Genomic DNA, 19,171 nt, shown 5'->3' on the forward strand with positions numbered 1-19,171 from the left:
AGTTATTATGTTAATGAGATTAAGTATGTAATTTATTAATAGTAAGGTTAAGAAGGATAATGAAAGATTAGGATCATGATATGTAAACTAGAAAGGTAAATGGTTAAAAGATTATGAATAAGTTTATGGATTAATAAATTATGTTCATGAAGTATGATAAGTTTTATGATCTGTAAAGTATAATGATAATGATATACATGCATGCATGCATGCATACGTATGTATGTATATATATAGGTAGGTATATGCTTGTGTATATATTTAGATGTATAGATACGTGTATATGTATGTGTATATATGTATGTATATGTACGTGTGTATGTATGTATGAGTGTGTATTGTGTAATTATATAAGGTTAGTAAATATAAAAAGAGAAGTAATAAGTGTATACATATATATATGTATCATCTTATACTTATGTATATGTAACACTTAAATATAATATATATATATATATATATATATATATATATATATATATATATATATATATATATATATATATATATATATCATATAGTTATGAACACATACATGTATAATAATAATAAAGAATAAATATGTATGTTGTAACGACCCGACCAAATCGTCATTGACGGCGCCGCTACTTAGGTCCCGTTGCGTGGTCATAGTCCCTATATGAGACGCGTTTGACCAAAATTATGTCGCATTCATTTGAAACGTGCATGACTTGCAAAGTTTAGTTCACCAAACGGATCGACAACAAGTTTAAGTTTACAAAAGTAGTAAAGTACAAATGAAATATCTTGCGACATAATTAGTTTAAAATCACAGTTGCTATAAATAGCGTAAGTATGTAAACAATATGTTTGAATCCAAAGGTGCTATCACTAGCGTATGCATGTATGTATGCTTGACTCCAAGCAAGAAATCAGAGTGTATGCATGTATGCTTGACCCCAAGCAAGTATGAATGTACGCGGAAGCATGTATCAAATAGCCATGTATGAACCTGAGAAACATATAGAAAACTGTCAACGAAAAACGTTGGTGAAATCATAGGTTTAAGTAAGTAAGCACAAGTGAACCACAAGATTTGCATCAATGAAATAATAGTAATACATTCCAAAAGTTTGTTTCACGAGCACCCAATTATCAAAGCTTAACATTCCTTCCATTGTATACCCCATCACTTAGTGCTAGAACAAACACTGATTCTCGAAAATATATTTCATCCGTAGACGGTAGCGAACCGTCAAAGATGAGGGTTGTCAACCCATATGGCCATATAACATAAGTTCTCGCTTATACCCGGCAAGTGTAACTAATGATAATCGAATTGAGGATTTTTGTTCTAAACTCGTATGTAGAATGTTTGTTTTCCCGTTCTTGTGTTCACTTAGTTCAAAAGAATCGTTTATGTTTTCTCATCCCAATATAAGTTCAAAAAGAGTAAAAGTGGGACTATGATCTCACCTCGAGTGCACGAGTATAAAAGTACTTCACAAAGTAACGTATGCATGAAAGTTGCTTAGCCTTGACCTAAACAAGTAAGTTGTATCAATTAACCAGTTACGACACAAGATCGGGTGAAATGTGTTCAATTAGTCCTATGGCTCGTTACGACTCGAATAGTATAGCATGTGAATCACGGTGTCAAGTTTCATGCAAGAATCAAGTATAAAAGCATGTTAGAACGATTGTATAAAAGTTTGGTTAAGTTTGACTAAAAGTCAAACTTGGTCAAAGTCAACGAAAAAGTCAACACGTTCGGGTCGGGTCCCGAACTATTTTTCTATGCTAGTTATTCATATATAAGCATGTTAAAACAAGTTGCATGTAAATTGGAGGTCTAGAACATGTCAAACATTTTTAGTAAAAAGGTCAAGGGAAACAGAATCTGGACGCGGCTTATGTCGCGCCGCGGCCAGGCCTGTCGCGCCGCGACAATGGCCGTGGCCTGGTCCCTGGCCTGTTTCACTTGTTCAAGGCTTGGTAAAATTTCAAACAAACGCAAAACTCAAACCGTAAACAATTAGAAAGCGTATCTTATACCGTTGGAAAGCTCTTTTGACAAGGAACACAACTAAACATGTTTCATCAAACAAAAACAACTTTTTCCATAACCGATTTCTCGTCAAGTGATCATTTAAAAGTCCATTTTCAAAGTTTCAAGTTCATCAATTGCATTTTAAGTTTCGGGAATCCAATTTACACATACGATATGCCGTTTTGAAGGTAATGAAGCATACATTACTACTAAACACTAACAATTAACACTCCATGGCATTTAAGCATCCAAAAGTTCATGTCAAGAACTATCAAACCCTAGTCAAACATCACAAAATCATTAATCAGGTTTTTGAAGTTTTCTTAATCAACCTACACATCCAAATGTGGCTAATGATACTAGTAACACAATTAAAACATGCACTTTAACAATCTAACAACATTAACTCTTCCAAAATCAAGGATTAAGCAAACCCATTTCAAAAACTCAAACTAGTTACTCCAAACCACAAATCGAGCAAACAAAACATATATTCATGTTACACACGAGCCATAGACACTAACTAACACAATTTCAAGTATATAAAACGAATTTAGAGAAATTTAGTGTTTTAGAAATGTTACCCAAAATGGATGAAATTGGTACCAAATCGAAGAGGATGATGAGAGGATCACGAATATGTAATTTGTTTTGAAGTTTGCTTCCCGATCCGAATTTAGATGATGAATTATGTTTGTGTTCTTGAGAGAAAAAAAGAAAGAAAGAGAGAGAGATGGAGGGATTGAATGGTGGTGATTGGGGTGGACTAGTTGACCTAGTCAACTAGTTTGCCCCGTGTCAATTTTAGTCCCTCGAGTTTAGAAGCGGGTGCGGGATTTAACCAAACGAATATTTTAAAAAAACGCTCGAGTAGACGAGTGATGTTATAATTAAATAACGAGAATATTATAAACGTTAGTCAACGGAAATTGGGAATTTAAATAGCGAAAGATATTATTTAAAAAAAAGACGGTGTTAAAAATAAATTTAACGGAAAAACGCGGGATGTTACATTATCCACACCTCAAAAGAAATTTCGTCCCGAAATTTAGTTGGAAGTAGTAGTTGTTGAATCTTACTCGAGATCTTGCGTTGTAAATTCTACGAATAAGTGAAGGTACGTCCTTGAGTATTTCCACGAATTTTGACGGTCGGGTTCATATGTCGTTTTAACGTTTGGCTTCACGATTTATGGTTTCAACCGGTCCTCCTAGGAAGTGAGGGTTATCGTCGATAGTGAGTTCATCAAAGGAGATAACAAGTTCTCGTTTCGCAAAACACGTCTTTGAGTTGATACATCGAATGTAGGATAAACGGAGACCCAAAATGAGTCGGAAAAGTCTAAACGGCTAGCGACGGGTCCAAAACGCCCCAAGAATTTAAAGGATCGAAATATAGCGGATTTAGCTTCCTACGTTTCCCGAAACGGATTGCACCTTTTCAAGGTGCGACTTTTAACGTTACGCGGTTTTCCACATGGAATTTGAAAAGTTTACGTCTAACATCGACATAGCTCTGTTGGCGACTACGGGCCGTCTCGAGTCTTTCTTGGATCTGAACGATCTTAACGATTATTTCATGAATGAGTGCGGGTCGGTTGATTTGCTTATCATTTACTTAGTTCTACAAAAGGAGAATGACGTTTCCGGTCATATAAGATTTCAAAAGGTGTGACGTTAAGACTTGAATGATAACCATCGTTGTAAGAGAATTCGGTTAGAAGCAAAGATTTTTCTCAAGAAATTTTGAAGTCGATAACACGAATTCGTATTACGGTTTCCAAGGTTTGAATCGTATGTTTGCTCGGTCCGTCGGGTTGTGGTTGATGTGCGGTACTCATGTCTAAACGTGGTCCCGAGACTTTTTGTGAGGCACTCCAAAATCTAGAAGTGAACGAGGATCTCGATCCGAAACGGGGTACATTTCCCTAAGGCATATTGAACAAGTTTGCTAGGAATTGAAAACGTTAGCTAGGACAAGTTTCTCAAGAAAATTCGCGTCGCGGAAGATTTATCGGTTTCCAAAAACGTTCGTCGGGGCAAGTTCTTATCGGGTTTTGAAAACGATTGTTAGGACTATCCACCCTCGCGGCGAATACTTGTATGACGTGAAGAGTCGCTCTCCATTGAGAATTTAGAATAAGGACCTCCTGAACCGGAAGTACGAGGGTGATGCAAGAGAAGTTTCCGCCCCGATGTGAGCATAACGAGTAAATTGTAGTTAGTCAATAAGACTGCGCGAGGACGAGCTAGTATACCCGTGTGACATACGGTTGAAGTCGAATGGAATCGGTAATTCATTCGGAAGCATAAATATAATTTGACAATAATTGAAGGTGTGTCCCCGGTATGGTTGTTATCAATATTCTCGGAGTTTTCAGATGTCCAAACATGAAAGGATGAAGTCATGTACATGGCACATGGTGGTGTTTAGGTTGATCGAGTCTAACCACCATCACGTGTCACTAGAACTTTGGTATGTCTTACCGTAATATAACCACGTTGATCGAGTGTCGTTATATTACGCTAACTCATACCTCCATCCCCACATCACTCTATAGATTCAAGTTCGTGTCATCGCGAAAATCTAAAATGAACAAAATGTAACGACGTCTCAAACGTGACTCGTATTAAATCGAAAGAATTAGTGCAACTATAAACAAGCGTTCCCCGAGGGAAGTGTATAAATGATTGTTCACGTCAATGTGGTTCGAGTCAGACAACAAGGTATTCAGGTATGAAAAGAGTAACGAGTAGCACGCAACCGTAGTGATAAATGTTGATGACGATACTCACCTAGAGTAGTGATGGTAGTAACACCAAAAAGTAGATAGTAAGAAACACCAGTGGGAAACCGATAGTAAGTTGAAACGGTGGAAAATAACAATCCGGGAGACAGAGTTCCCGAACAAGTGTGACTAATGAAGTTGTCGTCATCCATACGTGTATGAATCATGAATTTACGCGTGTTACCAAAAAGTGGCGGAATACGAGTTCGTATGATGAAGGTTGGGTACCATTAAAAAGTTTGCCTAAGAATGATTCAAGTATAATGCACAAGTAGTCAAGTAAGTGCTATCTATAGCAAATGTATGTCAGAATGCAAATGCTAACTATCCGGTTGTAGTCTAGACTCACTAATGCGTCCTAACGACTCTGTTAGACACACTAATGCACGTCCTAGTTCCCTACAACCAACGCTCTGATACCATCTGTAACGACCCGACCAAATCGTCATTGACGGCGCCGCTACTTAGGTCCCGTTGCGTGGTCATAGTCCCTATATGAGACGCGTTTGACCAAAATTATGTCGCATTCATTTGAAACGTGCATGACTTGCAAAGTTTAGTTCACCAAACGGATCGACAACAAGTTTAAGTTTACAAAAGTAGTAAAGTACAAATGAAATATCTTGCGACATAATTAGTTTAAAATCACAGTTGCTATAAATAGCGTAAGTATGTAAACAATATGTTTGAATCCAAAGGTGCTATCACTAGCGTATGCATGTATGTATGCTTGACTCCAAGCAAGAAATCAGAGTGTATGCATGTATGCTTGACCCCAAGCAAGTATGAATGTACGCGGAAGCATGTATCAAATAGCCATGTATGAACCTGAGAAACATATAGAAAACTGTCAACGAAAAACGTTGGTGAAATCATAGGTTTAAGTAAGTAAGCACAAGTGAACCACAAGATTTGCATCAATGAAATAATAGTAATACATTCCAAAAGTTTGTTTCACGAGCACCCAATTATCAAAGCTTAACATTCCTTCCATTGTATACCCCATCACTTAGTGCTAGAACAAACACTGATTCTCGAAAATATATTTCATCCGTAGACGGTAGCGAACCGTCAAAGATGAGGGTTGTCAACCCATATGGCCATATAACATAAGTTCTCGCTTACACCCGGCAAGTGTAACTAATGATAATCGAATTGAGGATTTTTGTTCTAAACTCGTATGTAGAATGTTTGTTTTCCCGTTCTTGTGTTCACTTAGTTCAAAAGAATCGTTTATGTTTTCTCATCCCAATATAAGTTCAAAAAGAGTAAAAGTGGGACTATGATCTCACCTCGAGTGCACGAGTATAAAAGTACTTCACAAAGTAACGTATGCATGAAAGTTGCTTAGCCTTGACCTAAACAAGTAAGTTGTATCAATTAACCGGTTACGACACAAGATCGGGTGAAATGTGTTCAATTAGTCCTATGGCTCGTTACGACTCGAATAGTATAGCATGTGAATCACGTTGTCAAGTTTCATGCAAGAATCAAGTATAAAAGCATGTTAGAACGATTGTATAAAAGTTTGGTTAAGTTTGACTAAAAGTCAAACTTGGTCAAAGTCAACGAAAAAGTCAACACGTTCGGGTCGGGTCCCGAACTATTTTTCTATGCTAGTTATTCATATATAAGCATGTTAAAACAAGGTGCATGTAAATTGGAGGTCTAGAACATGTCAAACATTTTTAGTAAAAAGGTCAAGGGAAACAGAATCTGGACGCGGCTTATGTCGCGCCGCGGCCAGGCCTGTCGCGCCGCGACAATGGCCGTGGCCTGGTCCCTGGCCTGTTTCACTTGTTCAAGGCTTGGTAAAATTTCAAACAAACGCAAAACTCAAACCGTAAACAATTAGAAAGCGTATCTTATACCGTTGGAAAGCTCTTTTGACAAGGAACACAACTAAACATGTTTCATCAAACAAAAACAACATTTTCCATAACCGATTTCTCGTCAAGTGATCATTTAAAAGTCCATTTTCAAAGTTTCAAGTTCATCAATTGCATTTTAAGTTTCGGGAATCCAATTTACACATACGATATGCCGTTTTGAAGGTAATGAAGCATACATTACTACTAAACACTAACAATTAACACTCCATGGCATTTAAGCATCCAAAAGTTCATGTCAAGAACTATCAAACCCTAGTCAAACATCACAAAATCATTAATCGGGTTTTTGAAGTTTTCTTAATCAACCTACACATCCAAATGTGGCTAATGATACTAGTAACACAATTAAAACATGCACTTTAACAATCTAACAACATTAACTCTTCCAAAATCAAGGATTAAGCAAACCCATTTCAAAAACTCAAACTAGTTACTCCAAACCACAAATCGAGCAAACAAAACATATATTCATGTTACACACGAGCCATAGACACTAACTAACACAATTTCAAGTATATAAAACGAATTTAGAGAAATTTAGTGTTTTAGAAATGTTACCCAAAATGGATGAAATTGGTACCAAATCGAAGAGGATGATGAGAGGATCACGAATATGTAATTTGTTTTGAAGTTTGCTTCCCGATCCGAATTTAGATGATGAATTATGTTTGTGTTCTTGAGAGAAAAAAAGAAAGAAAGAGAGAGAGATGGAGGGATTGAATGGTGGTGATTGGGGTGGACTAGTTGACCTAGTCAACTAGTTTGCCCCGTGTCAATTTTAGTCCCTCGAGTTTAGAAGCGGGTGCGGGATTTAACCAAACGAATATTTTAAAAAAACGCTCGAGTAGACGAGTGATGTTATAATTAAATAACGAGAATATTATAAACGTTAGTCAACGGAAATTGGGAATTTAAATAGCGAAAGATATTATTTAAAAAAAAAAGACGGTGTTAAAAATAAATTTAACGGAAAAACGCGGGATGTTACATATGTATCATATAAGTATATTCATACATGTAAAGATTACATAATGAGTGATTAATTAGATAATAATACTATTATTATAACTTATACACTTATCTATATAGTAACACTTGAATACACTAAGTATATTATCACCTATATAAATAATTAATACATTAATAACTTGTTATGTGTATACACTATAACGTGAATGTTATAATTAAAGATAGCGTACAAAGACTACAAACATCACCGCTACTTGTGGCCTAGGGTGATCCTTGTTGCCATTATGGGACACCCTTGTGGATCTCGAATGCCAAGACTTAGATTCTGGTCAAGAGTCCTGGGCGCCCGGTAACAATAGATCATTCGAGTGACTTGCATGTTAGCAACGAAGTTTGGGCGAGATTGTACAACATCTTTATTAAGAATTATAACCCGAACATTTTAAACTAGAAGCTTCCTATAAGTGGATGCTTTCCATAAATAGTAGGTTTCTAAAAAAAAAATAGAAACTTTTGAAAAATAGGAACTTTTCTCGAAAACCGTCACTGTTAATATAGTTTGCTATATTAATAAACAAACTTTATGTCTGTTAGACATTAACTAATTAAACGTTATATCTCTAGGTTGAGATCTCCGATTACATACTCCGTTCATACTACTTGCGTGGAATTACTTACTTGCTACTAAGGTGAACTTCATAGCCCCTCTTTTTACTATTTCTTAACTGTTTTATAAACTTTTGGGGTGAGACACATGCTTGTTTTTAAATGATTTACAATTTAGACACAAGTACCTAAACTATTTGATATGCAATTTCGTGAGACTTTTGTTAAACATGTATTTATTGTTACATGCAAATCCCCACCATAATATCGTTAGTTGCTAGAATTGAAATTTTGCAAGCTTAATTATTGTGAGTAGGCCTTTTGAGAGTGATGTCTCTACCCATTGGCGTGATCGTCAAGGAGGTACATAATAATGATTGCCGACACCCGTACAGTGTCAGGGGTTAATGTTTAGTTCGATATTATAACTCATGACATATTGAATATTTTGATAGTTTGAATTAAATCTTGTGGTCTAAAACTTATTATGATTGTTAAACCTATGATGTTCACTCAACCTTTGTGTTGACATTTTAAGCATGTTTGTCTCAGGTGAAGATTAGCTTATATGCTGCCTTATGATGCTTAGTTAGCTGTTGCATTGGAGTTCACATATTAGACTTATCATTTGTTATGTAAAACGTTATTATATTTCCGCTGCAAATTAAAATTTTGTTATAAAACGTCTCATTTAGAGTCGTTCTCGTTTATACATACTTGTGTTGTGATATTGTGAAGTCATATTTCCCCGGCCCTATTTGGGGGTATGACAGAAATATTGCTCATACTAGTCTTATCCTAATAGTGATTTCGTGTAACCCGTGACCAAGTGGGTCGAAATACTCTATTAACAAAGTGTTCACACGATTCTAGTATCAATCCGGAGACAGATTCTTTACCCACTAATCCATAATTTCCTACAATATACATATTTTTTATAATTTTTTATTCCAATATATACTTTTCGTTTTTTAAATTTTGCCGTGATACACTGCCAATTCGAACACAATTTCAGTCTAATTTAGTTATGGCTGTTCGGACATATAATCTGTTGAAGTGGCACAAAAAATGCACTATGTTCGAACAACATACCATGTACTCGAACAAAATGTTATTCGAACAATATACACTATGTTCGAAAGATACGTAATTCGAACTCATTTAAATTCAATTATTTTACGGTTCGTAATTAATAAGTTACAAATACCAATCTATTTCCTCAAATAACAATTAAAAAACATGAAATTACGTTACTACATTATCTGTTAACTAAGTACGGCCAGATATTTAACATTATTAGCAAGGTTGAGATAATGGAATAACTTTGTAAGCAACATCGCAAAAGGTAACGAAACCATGAGTGTTTCCAATGCATCTTCCATGCGGTTAAGAATGATGTTTCCCACGTCAAACAGTGTACCATTAATGATCCAATAAATTATTAAGACCTCCATAACAAGAACACAATCATAGTCAATTGTTTGTCCATGACAAGTTATGTTGCTTCGAGTTAAATTTTAGAAGGAAATGGACGGACTAGAAGGAAAGAGTATAATTTTTAGGCGTTCAAAATGTTTTTAAGGAGATAAGAAATGAAGTGGAAGGAAATTTATATCATTATTACCTCTAGTTTTATTTATAAATTGGGTGAATTTGAAATCCTACAAAAATTGTCCACATTCTTTTTAACTCGGTGTCAATGACCTTAATCGTTGCAGGCAAAAGCTTTCCTCTCCTCCACCGAAGCCTGATCACTTCTTCTATTTTATATACTATCTCGCTCCTCAGCTCCATACTGCTCCAATCACTCGCTATAATAACTTGCTACCGAATGTACATATGCGCGTGAAGGTGACAATTTCAGGCTATTTTTGCCTTCAATATAACCGATCCGAATCTCTGTTAGGAATCATGCACTTTCTTTTCTATCTTATACATATCTTTGATCCTCTATTCTTTCTTTTCGATTAAAAATCTGAACACATTGTTAAAACTCACTTTGTACCTATAGTTCCTTCAACATCCATCTCAAGCTCTTAAGGATAATGCATTCCCGGCGCTCTAAATACTCCGACTTCATATTGGATTTAATATATTCAGCTTGAGTGTCATTTGAAGGGGGAACGAACCCCTTGGTGCATCACCTCATTATCACAAGATAAAAATCATACATTTAAGAATTATCAATATTTTTACTTTTTTATTCAAAATTTTTTTTTTTTTTTTTTGAAAAGCATCAAAGAATTTTATTACTCTGAAGAAAACTATACAATGCACGAACAAGCCCAGAAATTACATGAGAATTTTTCCTGAGCCCACGATCTATATCTGTACAAGTATATAACAGAACGAAACCATATACTATACAAAAGGCTGCATTTTATCAGTAGAAAAAACGAAAACATAACCTACAAAAAGTACCCGAAGACCATCGAAAATAGTTCAATCCACACCCGCTCGAGCAGTTGTAAAACCACATGAACTAGGATGAGTGATCCATTGGAGCCAATCGAAACCGCATCTCTTTGATCTTTTTTATTCATTTTTTAGTTGTATTCCTAGATATCTTTTGTGTAATTGTGTTACACAGATACTTTGAGGGTACATCAAAATTTTTATTTCTTTAGTATTATTTATATATGAATATGAATATGAATATCAATATGAAAGTGGATGATTAAACTAAAATATTTTCAAAATGAAATATACTAAAATAAAATTGTTCACCCGAGTTCAATTTCTGGCTATGCCAAATTGTTCAAAAAGTGAGTGTGAGTAGAGGGTGCGCATAATGCGCAATTCACCCGGTACCAGGTCTCGCGCTCTGCGGACTTGATAACCCGAGGTTTTACCTTCTATGGAGGAGCCAATGTGCTCGCTTATAGGAGAGTTTCCTCAATTACTCAAAAAAAATTGTCATTGAGAGAATAACGTTGTTAGTTAATTTAAACATTGTCACTTTATACATCTTTGTTTGTAAAAATTTTATAATAATGGAATTTTTCTCATTATGAATAAAGAAAATTCAAATCAAATCCTGATATCGAGATAAAACCAGGAGTTCTTACCGTGTTTCGATGTGAAAGCATCGATAGTGAAAAAAATATATTGAAAGTGGTTTTTTACTTCTAAAATGTACTCCGTATGTGATTTGGGAAAAAAAAAGAAAGTAAAAAATGTAAAAAAAAAAAAAAAGGTGTGTAAAAAGAAGAAAAATTATCAATTTTGTTATAAAATATCTAGATTGTGTTATAAAATATCTAGATTGGATGTTAATTTTATTATTATTATATTTCTTGCATAGTAATATTTTATACTATAAATAGACATGTATGGTAACCATTTAAGGTGCACCATTTCTCTTGAAATATCAATATCAATATTTCTTCTCTCCTTCTTCTCTCTTTTTCTCTCTTTGTTCTTATAACCATTAAAGGTAGTTATAAGCCTACTGAATTATAACACGTTATCAGCACGAAAAGCTTAGTGTAATTAAAAGATATCTCAAACGATCACGAATCACTAATCAAGGTATGAAATTATTAATAATTTTCAGACTCGAATATATCAAATTTTGACTACTAACATTTATATTTATGTTATTTAAGTTATATATGGTCGGTTATACCACCTGAATTATATTTCTGTAATCTAACTTTTACTAACTTCACTAACATTTATATTTATGTTATTTAAGTTATATATGGTCGGTTATACCACCTGAATTATATTTCTGTAATCTAACTTTTACTAACTTCACTAACATTTATATTTATGTTATTTAAGTTATATATGGTCGGTTATACCACCTGAATTATATTTTCTGTAATCTAACTCTTATTAACTTCACTAACATTTATATTTATGTTAATAAGACCTCATGATTGTACGCAACACGTCATTTGACAACACGGTACTTTATGTACGCAACACGTCATTTGACAACACGGTACCATGGGTCGAGATTAATTCCGATCAATACGAATACGACGGGGTCTTTATATATTATCTAACATTTATGATTACTTATGCAATTAATCATTATTTATTTCATGTATACTAATGTTTATTCTTAAATTTATAATTTTAAAAGTTAAAATAAAAAAATAGTTTGTATTTTTATTAAAAGTAAATCTTAAAAGTTAAAATAAGAAAAAGTAGTTTGTACTTTTATTAAAAGTAAATCTTAAAAGTTAAAATACAAAAAGTAGTTTGTATTTTTATTAAAAGTAAATCTTAAAAGTTAAAATAAAAAAATAGTTTGTATTTTTATTAAAAGTAAATCTTAAAAGTTAAAAAAATAGATACAAAACACACATACACAAAATGCTATTTTTCTTTCTCATTTTCAAGTAACCAAAATACTTGAAATCTATAATTGGGTTCGGTTTTGGTGGAAATAAGGAAGAAGAAAAGATCCGTTAAGTAGAAGGTATAGATCGAAGCAAGGTTGGAACTTTGGGTGTCTACCGTTTAGAGGAACTCTTCATTGAGTTTTCAAATTCGATTTTCAAAAGACTACAAAGGTTGTATTCTAATCTTCTCTCGTTCGATTTCGTTAATTTGTTTTGTTTACTAAAGTTTTGTACAATGATCCGTGGAAGAGTATGATTTTATAAAGTTTTAAAAAATGCTTCCGCTCGCTTTGAATTAGTATCATACTCCAATAGGTATTTGGTTCAATATCTAAACAAATTTGATTTACATAATCCATTTTCTTAAAAGAATTCACACTATTTATTTTATGATGAGAGATTATATGTGTTAATTAAGATGAAAGAGAAGTATAAAGAAAAGAAACACTGCATATATACTTATAAACAAACCAAATAAAAAGGGTACACAAACAAAGCATAGTAATGTAAAACTATTTTCTAATGCCTAATTGTCTAATAATAAAAGGGACACTAACTTGTCTAATAAAAGGGACTCTGATTTGGCGGTACAGAGCCAAACCTTCTAACCTTGAAGATAATGTTCAAATCTTAGAAATGAGACGAAGATTGTTTCAAAGAATGAGACAAAGATTGCTCGGTGTAATTGTCTTTCAAAAATAGAAAAAATAAGTAAGGAAATGAAAATGGACATAAATTATTTATGTGTATACAAAGAGCCATAAGCATTATATTAGACTGTTTCTAACCGTGACGGTGACATCAAAGGCAAGTGATGTACTTTTTGGTGATGTGACAAGGTCAAGAGACGAAGTTAAATAAATGGGGAGTTAAAAAAATAGTCAAATTGTTTCAACGAACAAGGGTTCAATTGGATGTCTCTTAAAAAAAAAAAAAAAAAAAATCCAAATTTCCAGTTATTTGATTTAAAAAAAAAAATCCACGGGTACGGGTGATGAATCCAATGGATCCGCATCCACGACCCGCGGGTGCTATCCCTAATTGTGACAAGTACGAATCAACTAAAAGTCTAAAAAATAAATGCTCTTATAGGGACCAAATGTTCACAATAATTGCCTAAGCTAGATATGAAACAAATAGTTCATAAAAAAAAAGGTCGTTGTGCGTTTTCGGGATGATAGCCGAAATACACTTACAAAAGTAGGTCAGCCGTCAATTCTTTATGGCCATATCAACGTAGATCAATAAAATCATTTATGGTTTTGATAAAAGATTAATTAAAATTAAATGTTTTTTGGTCTTGGATTCTCGGTAACAAAAGCAAAGGTTGTTTTTGGTTGCCACAACAAACAAGACAGAGGTTGTTGACTTTTGTTGTTAAACATGGCACAAGTGAACAATAACAGTAGATTATTGTTTTTGAAAAGAATAATGATGCGTTAATTTTATTGTATAAAATAAAATTAAAGAAAATGGTTTTCATTGATGACTATGAACAAACGCAAACAAAGTGTTTGTGGTATTTGGTGATTAAAAAAAAAAGTGCATCTAAAGCTTCTACTGAAAATAATATGCATCTAAAGCTTCTACTGAAAATTAATGTGCAAGGTACAACGTATAACTATATGGTCAAATTCATTTGAGCCTTCGGAGTCACAAGTATATGATGTATATATATATTACTCAATTAACAAAATAGTAAATCTAAATTAATTCATATGAATCGTAAAACGAAATTAATTAATTTACTATTCACATAAAAAAGCGCGTATGATAAAAAGCGCATCGCATATGATAAACGCATATAATAAAAAGCGAATATGATGAAAAGCACAACGCATATGATGAAAATCGCATATGATTAAAAGCGCATATGGTGAAAAACACAGCGCATATGATTAAAAGCGTATATGGTGAAAAGGATATATGATAAAAAAAAAACACATATGGTGATTTATAAAAAAAAAAAAAAAACACATATGGTGATTAATGGAAAGCACATATGGTGATTAATGAAAAGTATATTGTGAAAAAGAATCACAAATGTTTCTTGAAAGAATTCTAGGTAAGATATATGAACCAATTCATCCATCATGTGAACCATTTTGATATTTCATGGTTCTAATAGACGCATCTAGCAGATGGTCTCATATTTGTATGTTATCAAGCCGTAATATGGCATTTGCAAAGTTTCTTGCACAAATTATTAAATTGAGAACACATTATTCTGATTACACCATTAAAAGAATGAGACTTGATAATGCTGGTGAGTTAACATCTCAAGCATTTAATGATCATTATATATCTACAGGGATTGTTATTGAACATCCAGTTGCTCATGTGCATACACAAAATTGATTTAGCTGAATCAATAGATAAACGCTTACAGCTAATAACTAGACAATTGATAATGAGTACAAATCTCTCAATATTTATATGTGGACATGTAAATTTACATGCTGCGACATTAATTCGCATTATACCATGTGGAAGTCGTAAATATTTTCACTTAATACTTGATTTTGGCCAAGAGCCAAATATTTTCTACCTTAAAACATTGGTTGTGCAGTGTATGTTCCAATTGTATCACCACAACACAATAAAATGGTTCTTCAAAGAAAGATGATAATATATTTTGGATATAAAACATCTTTAATCATAAGATATATTGAACCCATGATGGGTGATGTTTTTACAGCACGTTTTGCTGATTGTCATTTTAATAAAACATTGTTCCCTAGATTAGGGGGAGAAATAAAAATAAAAAATAAAATGATGCTTCATGATGTGAACATCAATTAAGGTATATTGAACTCGCACAAAAGAATGTGAAACGAAAGTTCAAAAATAATGCATATGCAAGAACTTGCAAATTAATTACTTTATGCATTTACAGATATAAAAAAGTGACTAAATCATATATACCAGCGATAAATGCTCCAGCTCGAACTGAAATTCCAAAAGCTGGCAATAATGTCACTGTTGAGTCTTTGCCACGCATCAAACGTGGAAGATCAATTGGTTCCGAAGATAAAAATCCTCGAAAAAGAAAATCAGCTGATAATGAGGTAAGAGAAAGTGTTCAAGAAGAACCACAAATCAATATTCCTTCTGCAGAGGATATTGATAAATGTAAATACTAAAATTGCGATAAATTATGCAATATTATGGAACCGAAATGAAACTAAAATCTCTATGAGATATTTTCATATAATGTTACAATGACATCATGAATAAAGATGATGATCTGGAACTAAAATCTGTCATTGAATATACAAAATGGACATGATTGAGCTCAATGGAAAGGAGCAATAAGAGCTGAATTAGAATCGCTCGATAAAAGAAAAGTTTTCGGATCAATCGTTATCACTTTTAAAGATGTGAAACGTATGGGATACAAATGAATTTTTATCCGAAAAGAAATGTGCAAATGAAGTTACAAGGCAAAACTAGACTTGTAACTCAATATTTCCCACAAAGACCAGAAATGAATTAGGAGGAAAAATTATCCTCCTGTAATGAATACAATTACTTATTAGATACTTAATCAACCTGGTAGTTATTTAAATGCATCTCATGAATGTTGTTACTACTTATCTGTATGGATCACTTAATAGTGATATATATGAATATACCTAAAGGGTTAAGGTATCATAAGCATCTAATGTAAAACCCAAGGGAATATATTCCATTAAATCACAAAGATTTCTAAGTGGGTTTATACAAACGGGACGTATGTGGTATAACCGATTAAATGACTACTTGATAAAAAAAAGGGTATAAATATAAACTTATTTTGCACGTATGTTTTATAAAAACAATGTTCGGATATGAGATCGTAGTTGTTTATGTCAATGTTCTTAACATCATATGAACAAATAAAGAGATCTATGAAATCATTCAACTTCTAAAGAATTATTTTGAAATGAAAGATCTTGAAAAAACCAAGTATTACCTTGGATTGCAAATTGAGCATATGCCTAATGATTTACTTGTACATCAAATAACTTATACCGAAAAGATTTTAAAACATTTTTTTAAAGACACTCATTGTTGTTAGATCACTCAATATTGACACTGATCTATTTCATCCCTGCGAAGATCATGAAAATCTTAACAGATCGGAAGTTCCATATTTTAGTGCAATTGAGGTTCTTATGTATCTTATAGATTGTACAAGACCTGACATTTCTCTTGCAGTTAATTTGTTGGCAAGATTCAGCTCAAATGACAATGGAGCGGGATCAAACACATATTTTGATACCCTTGAGAAACTGCTGATTTAAAATTATTTTGTTCTAACGTTTCAAAACAAGATTTGGTTGATTATGTATATACAGGTCATTCATCAAATCCTCATAAAGATAAATCTCAAACTCGATATGTATTCCTAAATGGAGGTACCACAAAATCATGGCGTTCTTAAAACAAACACTTGTTGCAACATCATCAAATCATGACGAAGTGATTGCATTATATGAAACTACTCGAAAATGTGTTTGGTTGAGATCAATGACACAAATCATTATTGATTCTTGTGGACTAGAACGCTATAAAAGCGTAACAACTATCTATGAAGATAATACAGCTTACATAATACAATTGAAAGAAGAGTATCAAAAATGACAGAACAAAACATAAATGCTGACGAGGCGCTAAAGCTATAAACGGTCTTAACGGTCATAAGTTTGATGGAAAAGAATGGTATATTGGTAAGGCTCAGAAAAAGACTGAAAGGGAATAGGAACTGAAACAACGGTTTGAACAAACCATGAAGGAGACTGTAGACAAATCACGAGGGCCAAACTTGTACATAAAAGATTTAGATGATACAGTTTCAGATGAAAACCTCAGATTTTTCTCATATACTCAAGATATCGTAAAAGACAACCAGATTAAAATGAGATACGTTCAATCAACAACTCTGCTGATCTTTATACCAAAGCACTGCTAACTGCTATTTTTAGAACACACGTTCATAATATTGGCATGAGGCATGTTCAGAAGATGTAACAACTCAGGCGTTGCCTACTTGAGGGGGAGTCAACTTTATGCTGCACTCTTTTTCCCTTAGCTAAAGTTTTATCCCAATGAGTTTTCTTTAGCAAGGTTTTTAACGAGGCAGTACTAGTTATTCTCTAATAAAATTGTCATCCAAGGGGGAGTGTTATAAAATATCTAGATTGTGTTATAAAATATCTAGATTGGATGTTAATTTTATTATTATTATATTTCTTGCATAGTAATATTTTATACTATAAATAGACATGTATGGTAACCATTTAAGGTGCACCATTTCTCTTGAAATATCAATATCAATATTTCTTCTCTCCTTCTTCTCTCTTTTTCTCTCTTTGTTCTTATAACCATTAAAGGTAGTTATAAGCCTACTGAAGTATAACAAATTTGACCCTAGATATGAAAATAATAACCTTATGCCAGTAAAAAAAATTTTTTTCTTTTTTTTTAAAAGCAATAAGTATATATAAATATTTAGAATATGTACAAAGAAGGTGCAAGGAGCACCATAGTCCACGAGATACAAATATGTACAGGGAGTTCACAAAAATAACTCTACAAATATGACTACATGAATACACGACCACATGAGAGAAGCAAAAAGTTAACCGGGGTCAAGATTGTTGACATTAGGTGCTCCGAGATTAATAGAGTTTAGGAGCCATTGAAGCCAATCTTTGTTGATTTTACTCGAACGGTTCATTATCCACTCAAACGATTTAACTTGAATATCACATGTGAGTTTTGCGGTGGACCATGAGTCATTGTTGAAAAATTTTTGATTTCTATTCTTCCAAATGAAATAAGCCGTCGTCCACGAAATGGCTTGCCATGTTTTTTGTAGACTTCTCGGAAGGGTGTTACAGTTTGGATCTTTCAATAAACTTTCGATGTTGATACTAGGGATAAAGTTTAAGCTCCACCAATTATGAATTCTCGACCATACATCTTTTGCATACTCGCAAGTTATTAAAGCATGAGAAGTAGATTCAACTTCCTTATTGCAAATGGGGCATAATAAGGAAGCTAAATTAACACCGCGCTTTACTAATTCCAATTTAACCGCAATTCTTTCTTTGAGAACACGCCAAACAAAGATACCGATTTTGAGTGGTACCAAGTTATTCCGGAGTGTCTTGTCTCCAACATAAGATCTCTCGACGATTATACTGTCGATGAAAGTCGTCATTTTTTTTAAAGAGTAGTTGTTACCATCGCCAAGTTTAAAAGCCCACGTTGAGTTGCCTGATCCAATCTTCGCCATATCTCTGATCAAATTTGAGAGCCGATCTAATTCGCCTACCAGCCTTCTTGTTAATCTTATATTCCAAGCCCACATGAAAGACCATAGACCATTATTAAAAGAAACTCTATCGCTGACCGAGCATACAGGGTTAGAATCGAGTCTATACAATCGAGGGAGTAACAATTTGAGCGGGCAGTTACCAACTCATATGTCCTCCCAGAATTGTATGTCACTCCCGATTCCGATGATGCGAACAAATTGCTCCTGGAATAATACTCCAGCGTC

General features: G+C 33.5%; 1 protein-coding gene across 1 annotated transcript; it reads right to left on the reverse strand.

Annotated features, from left to right (window-relative positions):
• Nucleotides 1-18,244: 18,244 nt before the first annotated feature.
• Nucleotides 18,245-18,904, reverse strand: LOC139876219 (uncharacterized). The gene has a single exon (XM_071863506.1). It carries the CDS (start codon nucleotides 18,902-18,904, stop codon nucleotides 18,245-18,247), a length of 660 nt encoding a protein of 219 aa, XP_071719607.1.
• Nucleotides 18,905-19,171: the final 267 nt, after the last annotated feature.

The sequence above is a fragment of the Rutidosis leptorrhynchoides genome, chromosome 11 (assembly GCF_046630445.1).
Source record: "Rutidosis leptorrhynchoides isolate AG116_Rl617_1_P2 chromosome 11, CSIRO_AGI_Rlap_v1, whole genome shotgun sequence".
Classification (NCBI taxonomy): Eukaryota; Viridiplantae; Streptophyta; class Magnoliopsida; order Asterales; family Asteraceae; genus Rutidosis; species Rutidosis leptorrhynchoides.

Bases quoted from the DNA above. Each gene is read 5' to 3' on its own strand.
- LOC139876219 (XM_071863506.1), bottom strand. From the start codon at position 18,904: ATGGCGAAGATTGGATCAGGCAACTCAACGTGGGCTTTTAAACTTGGC.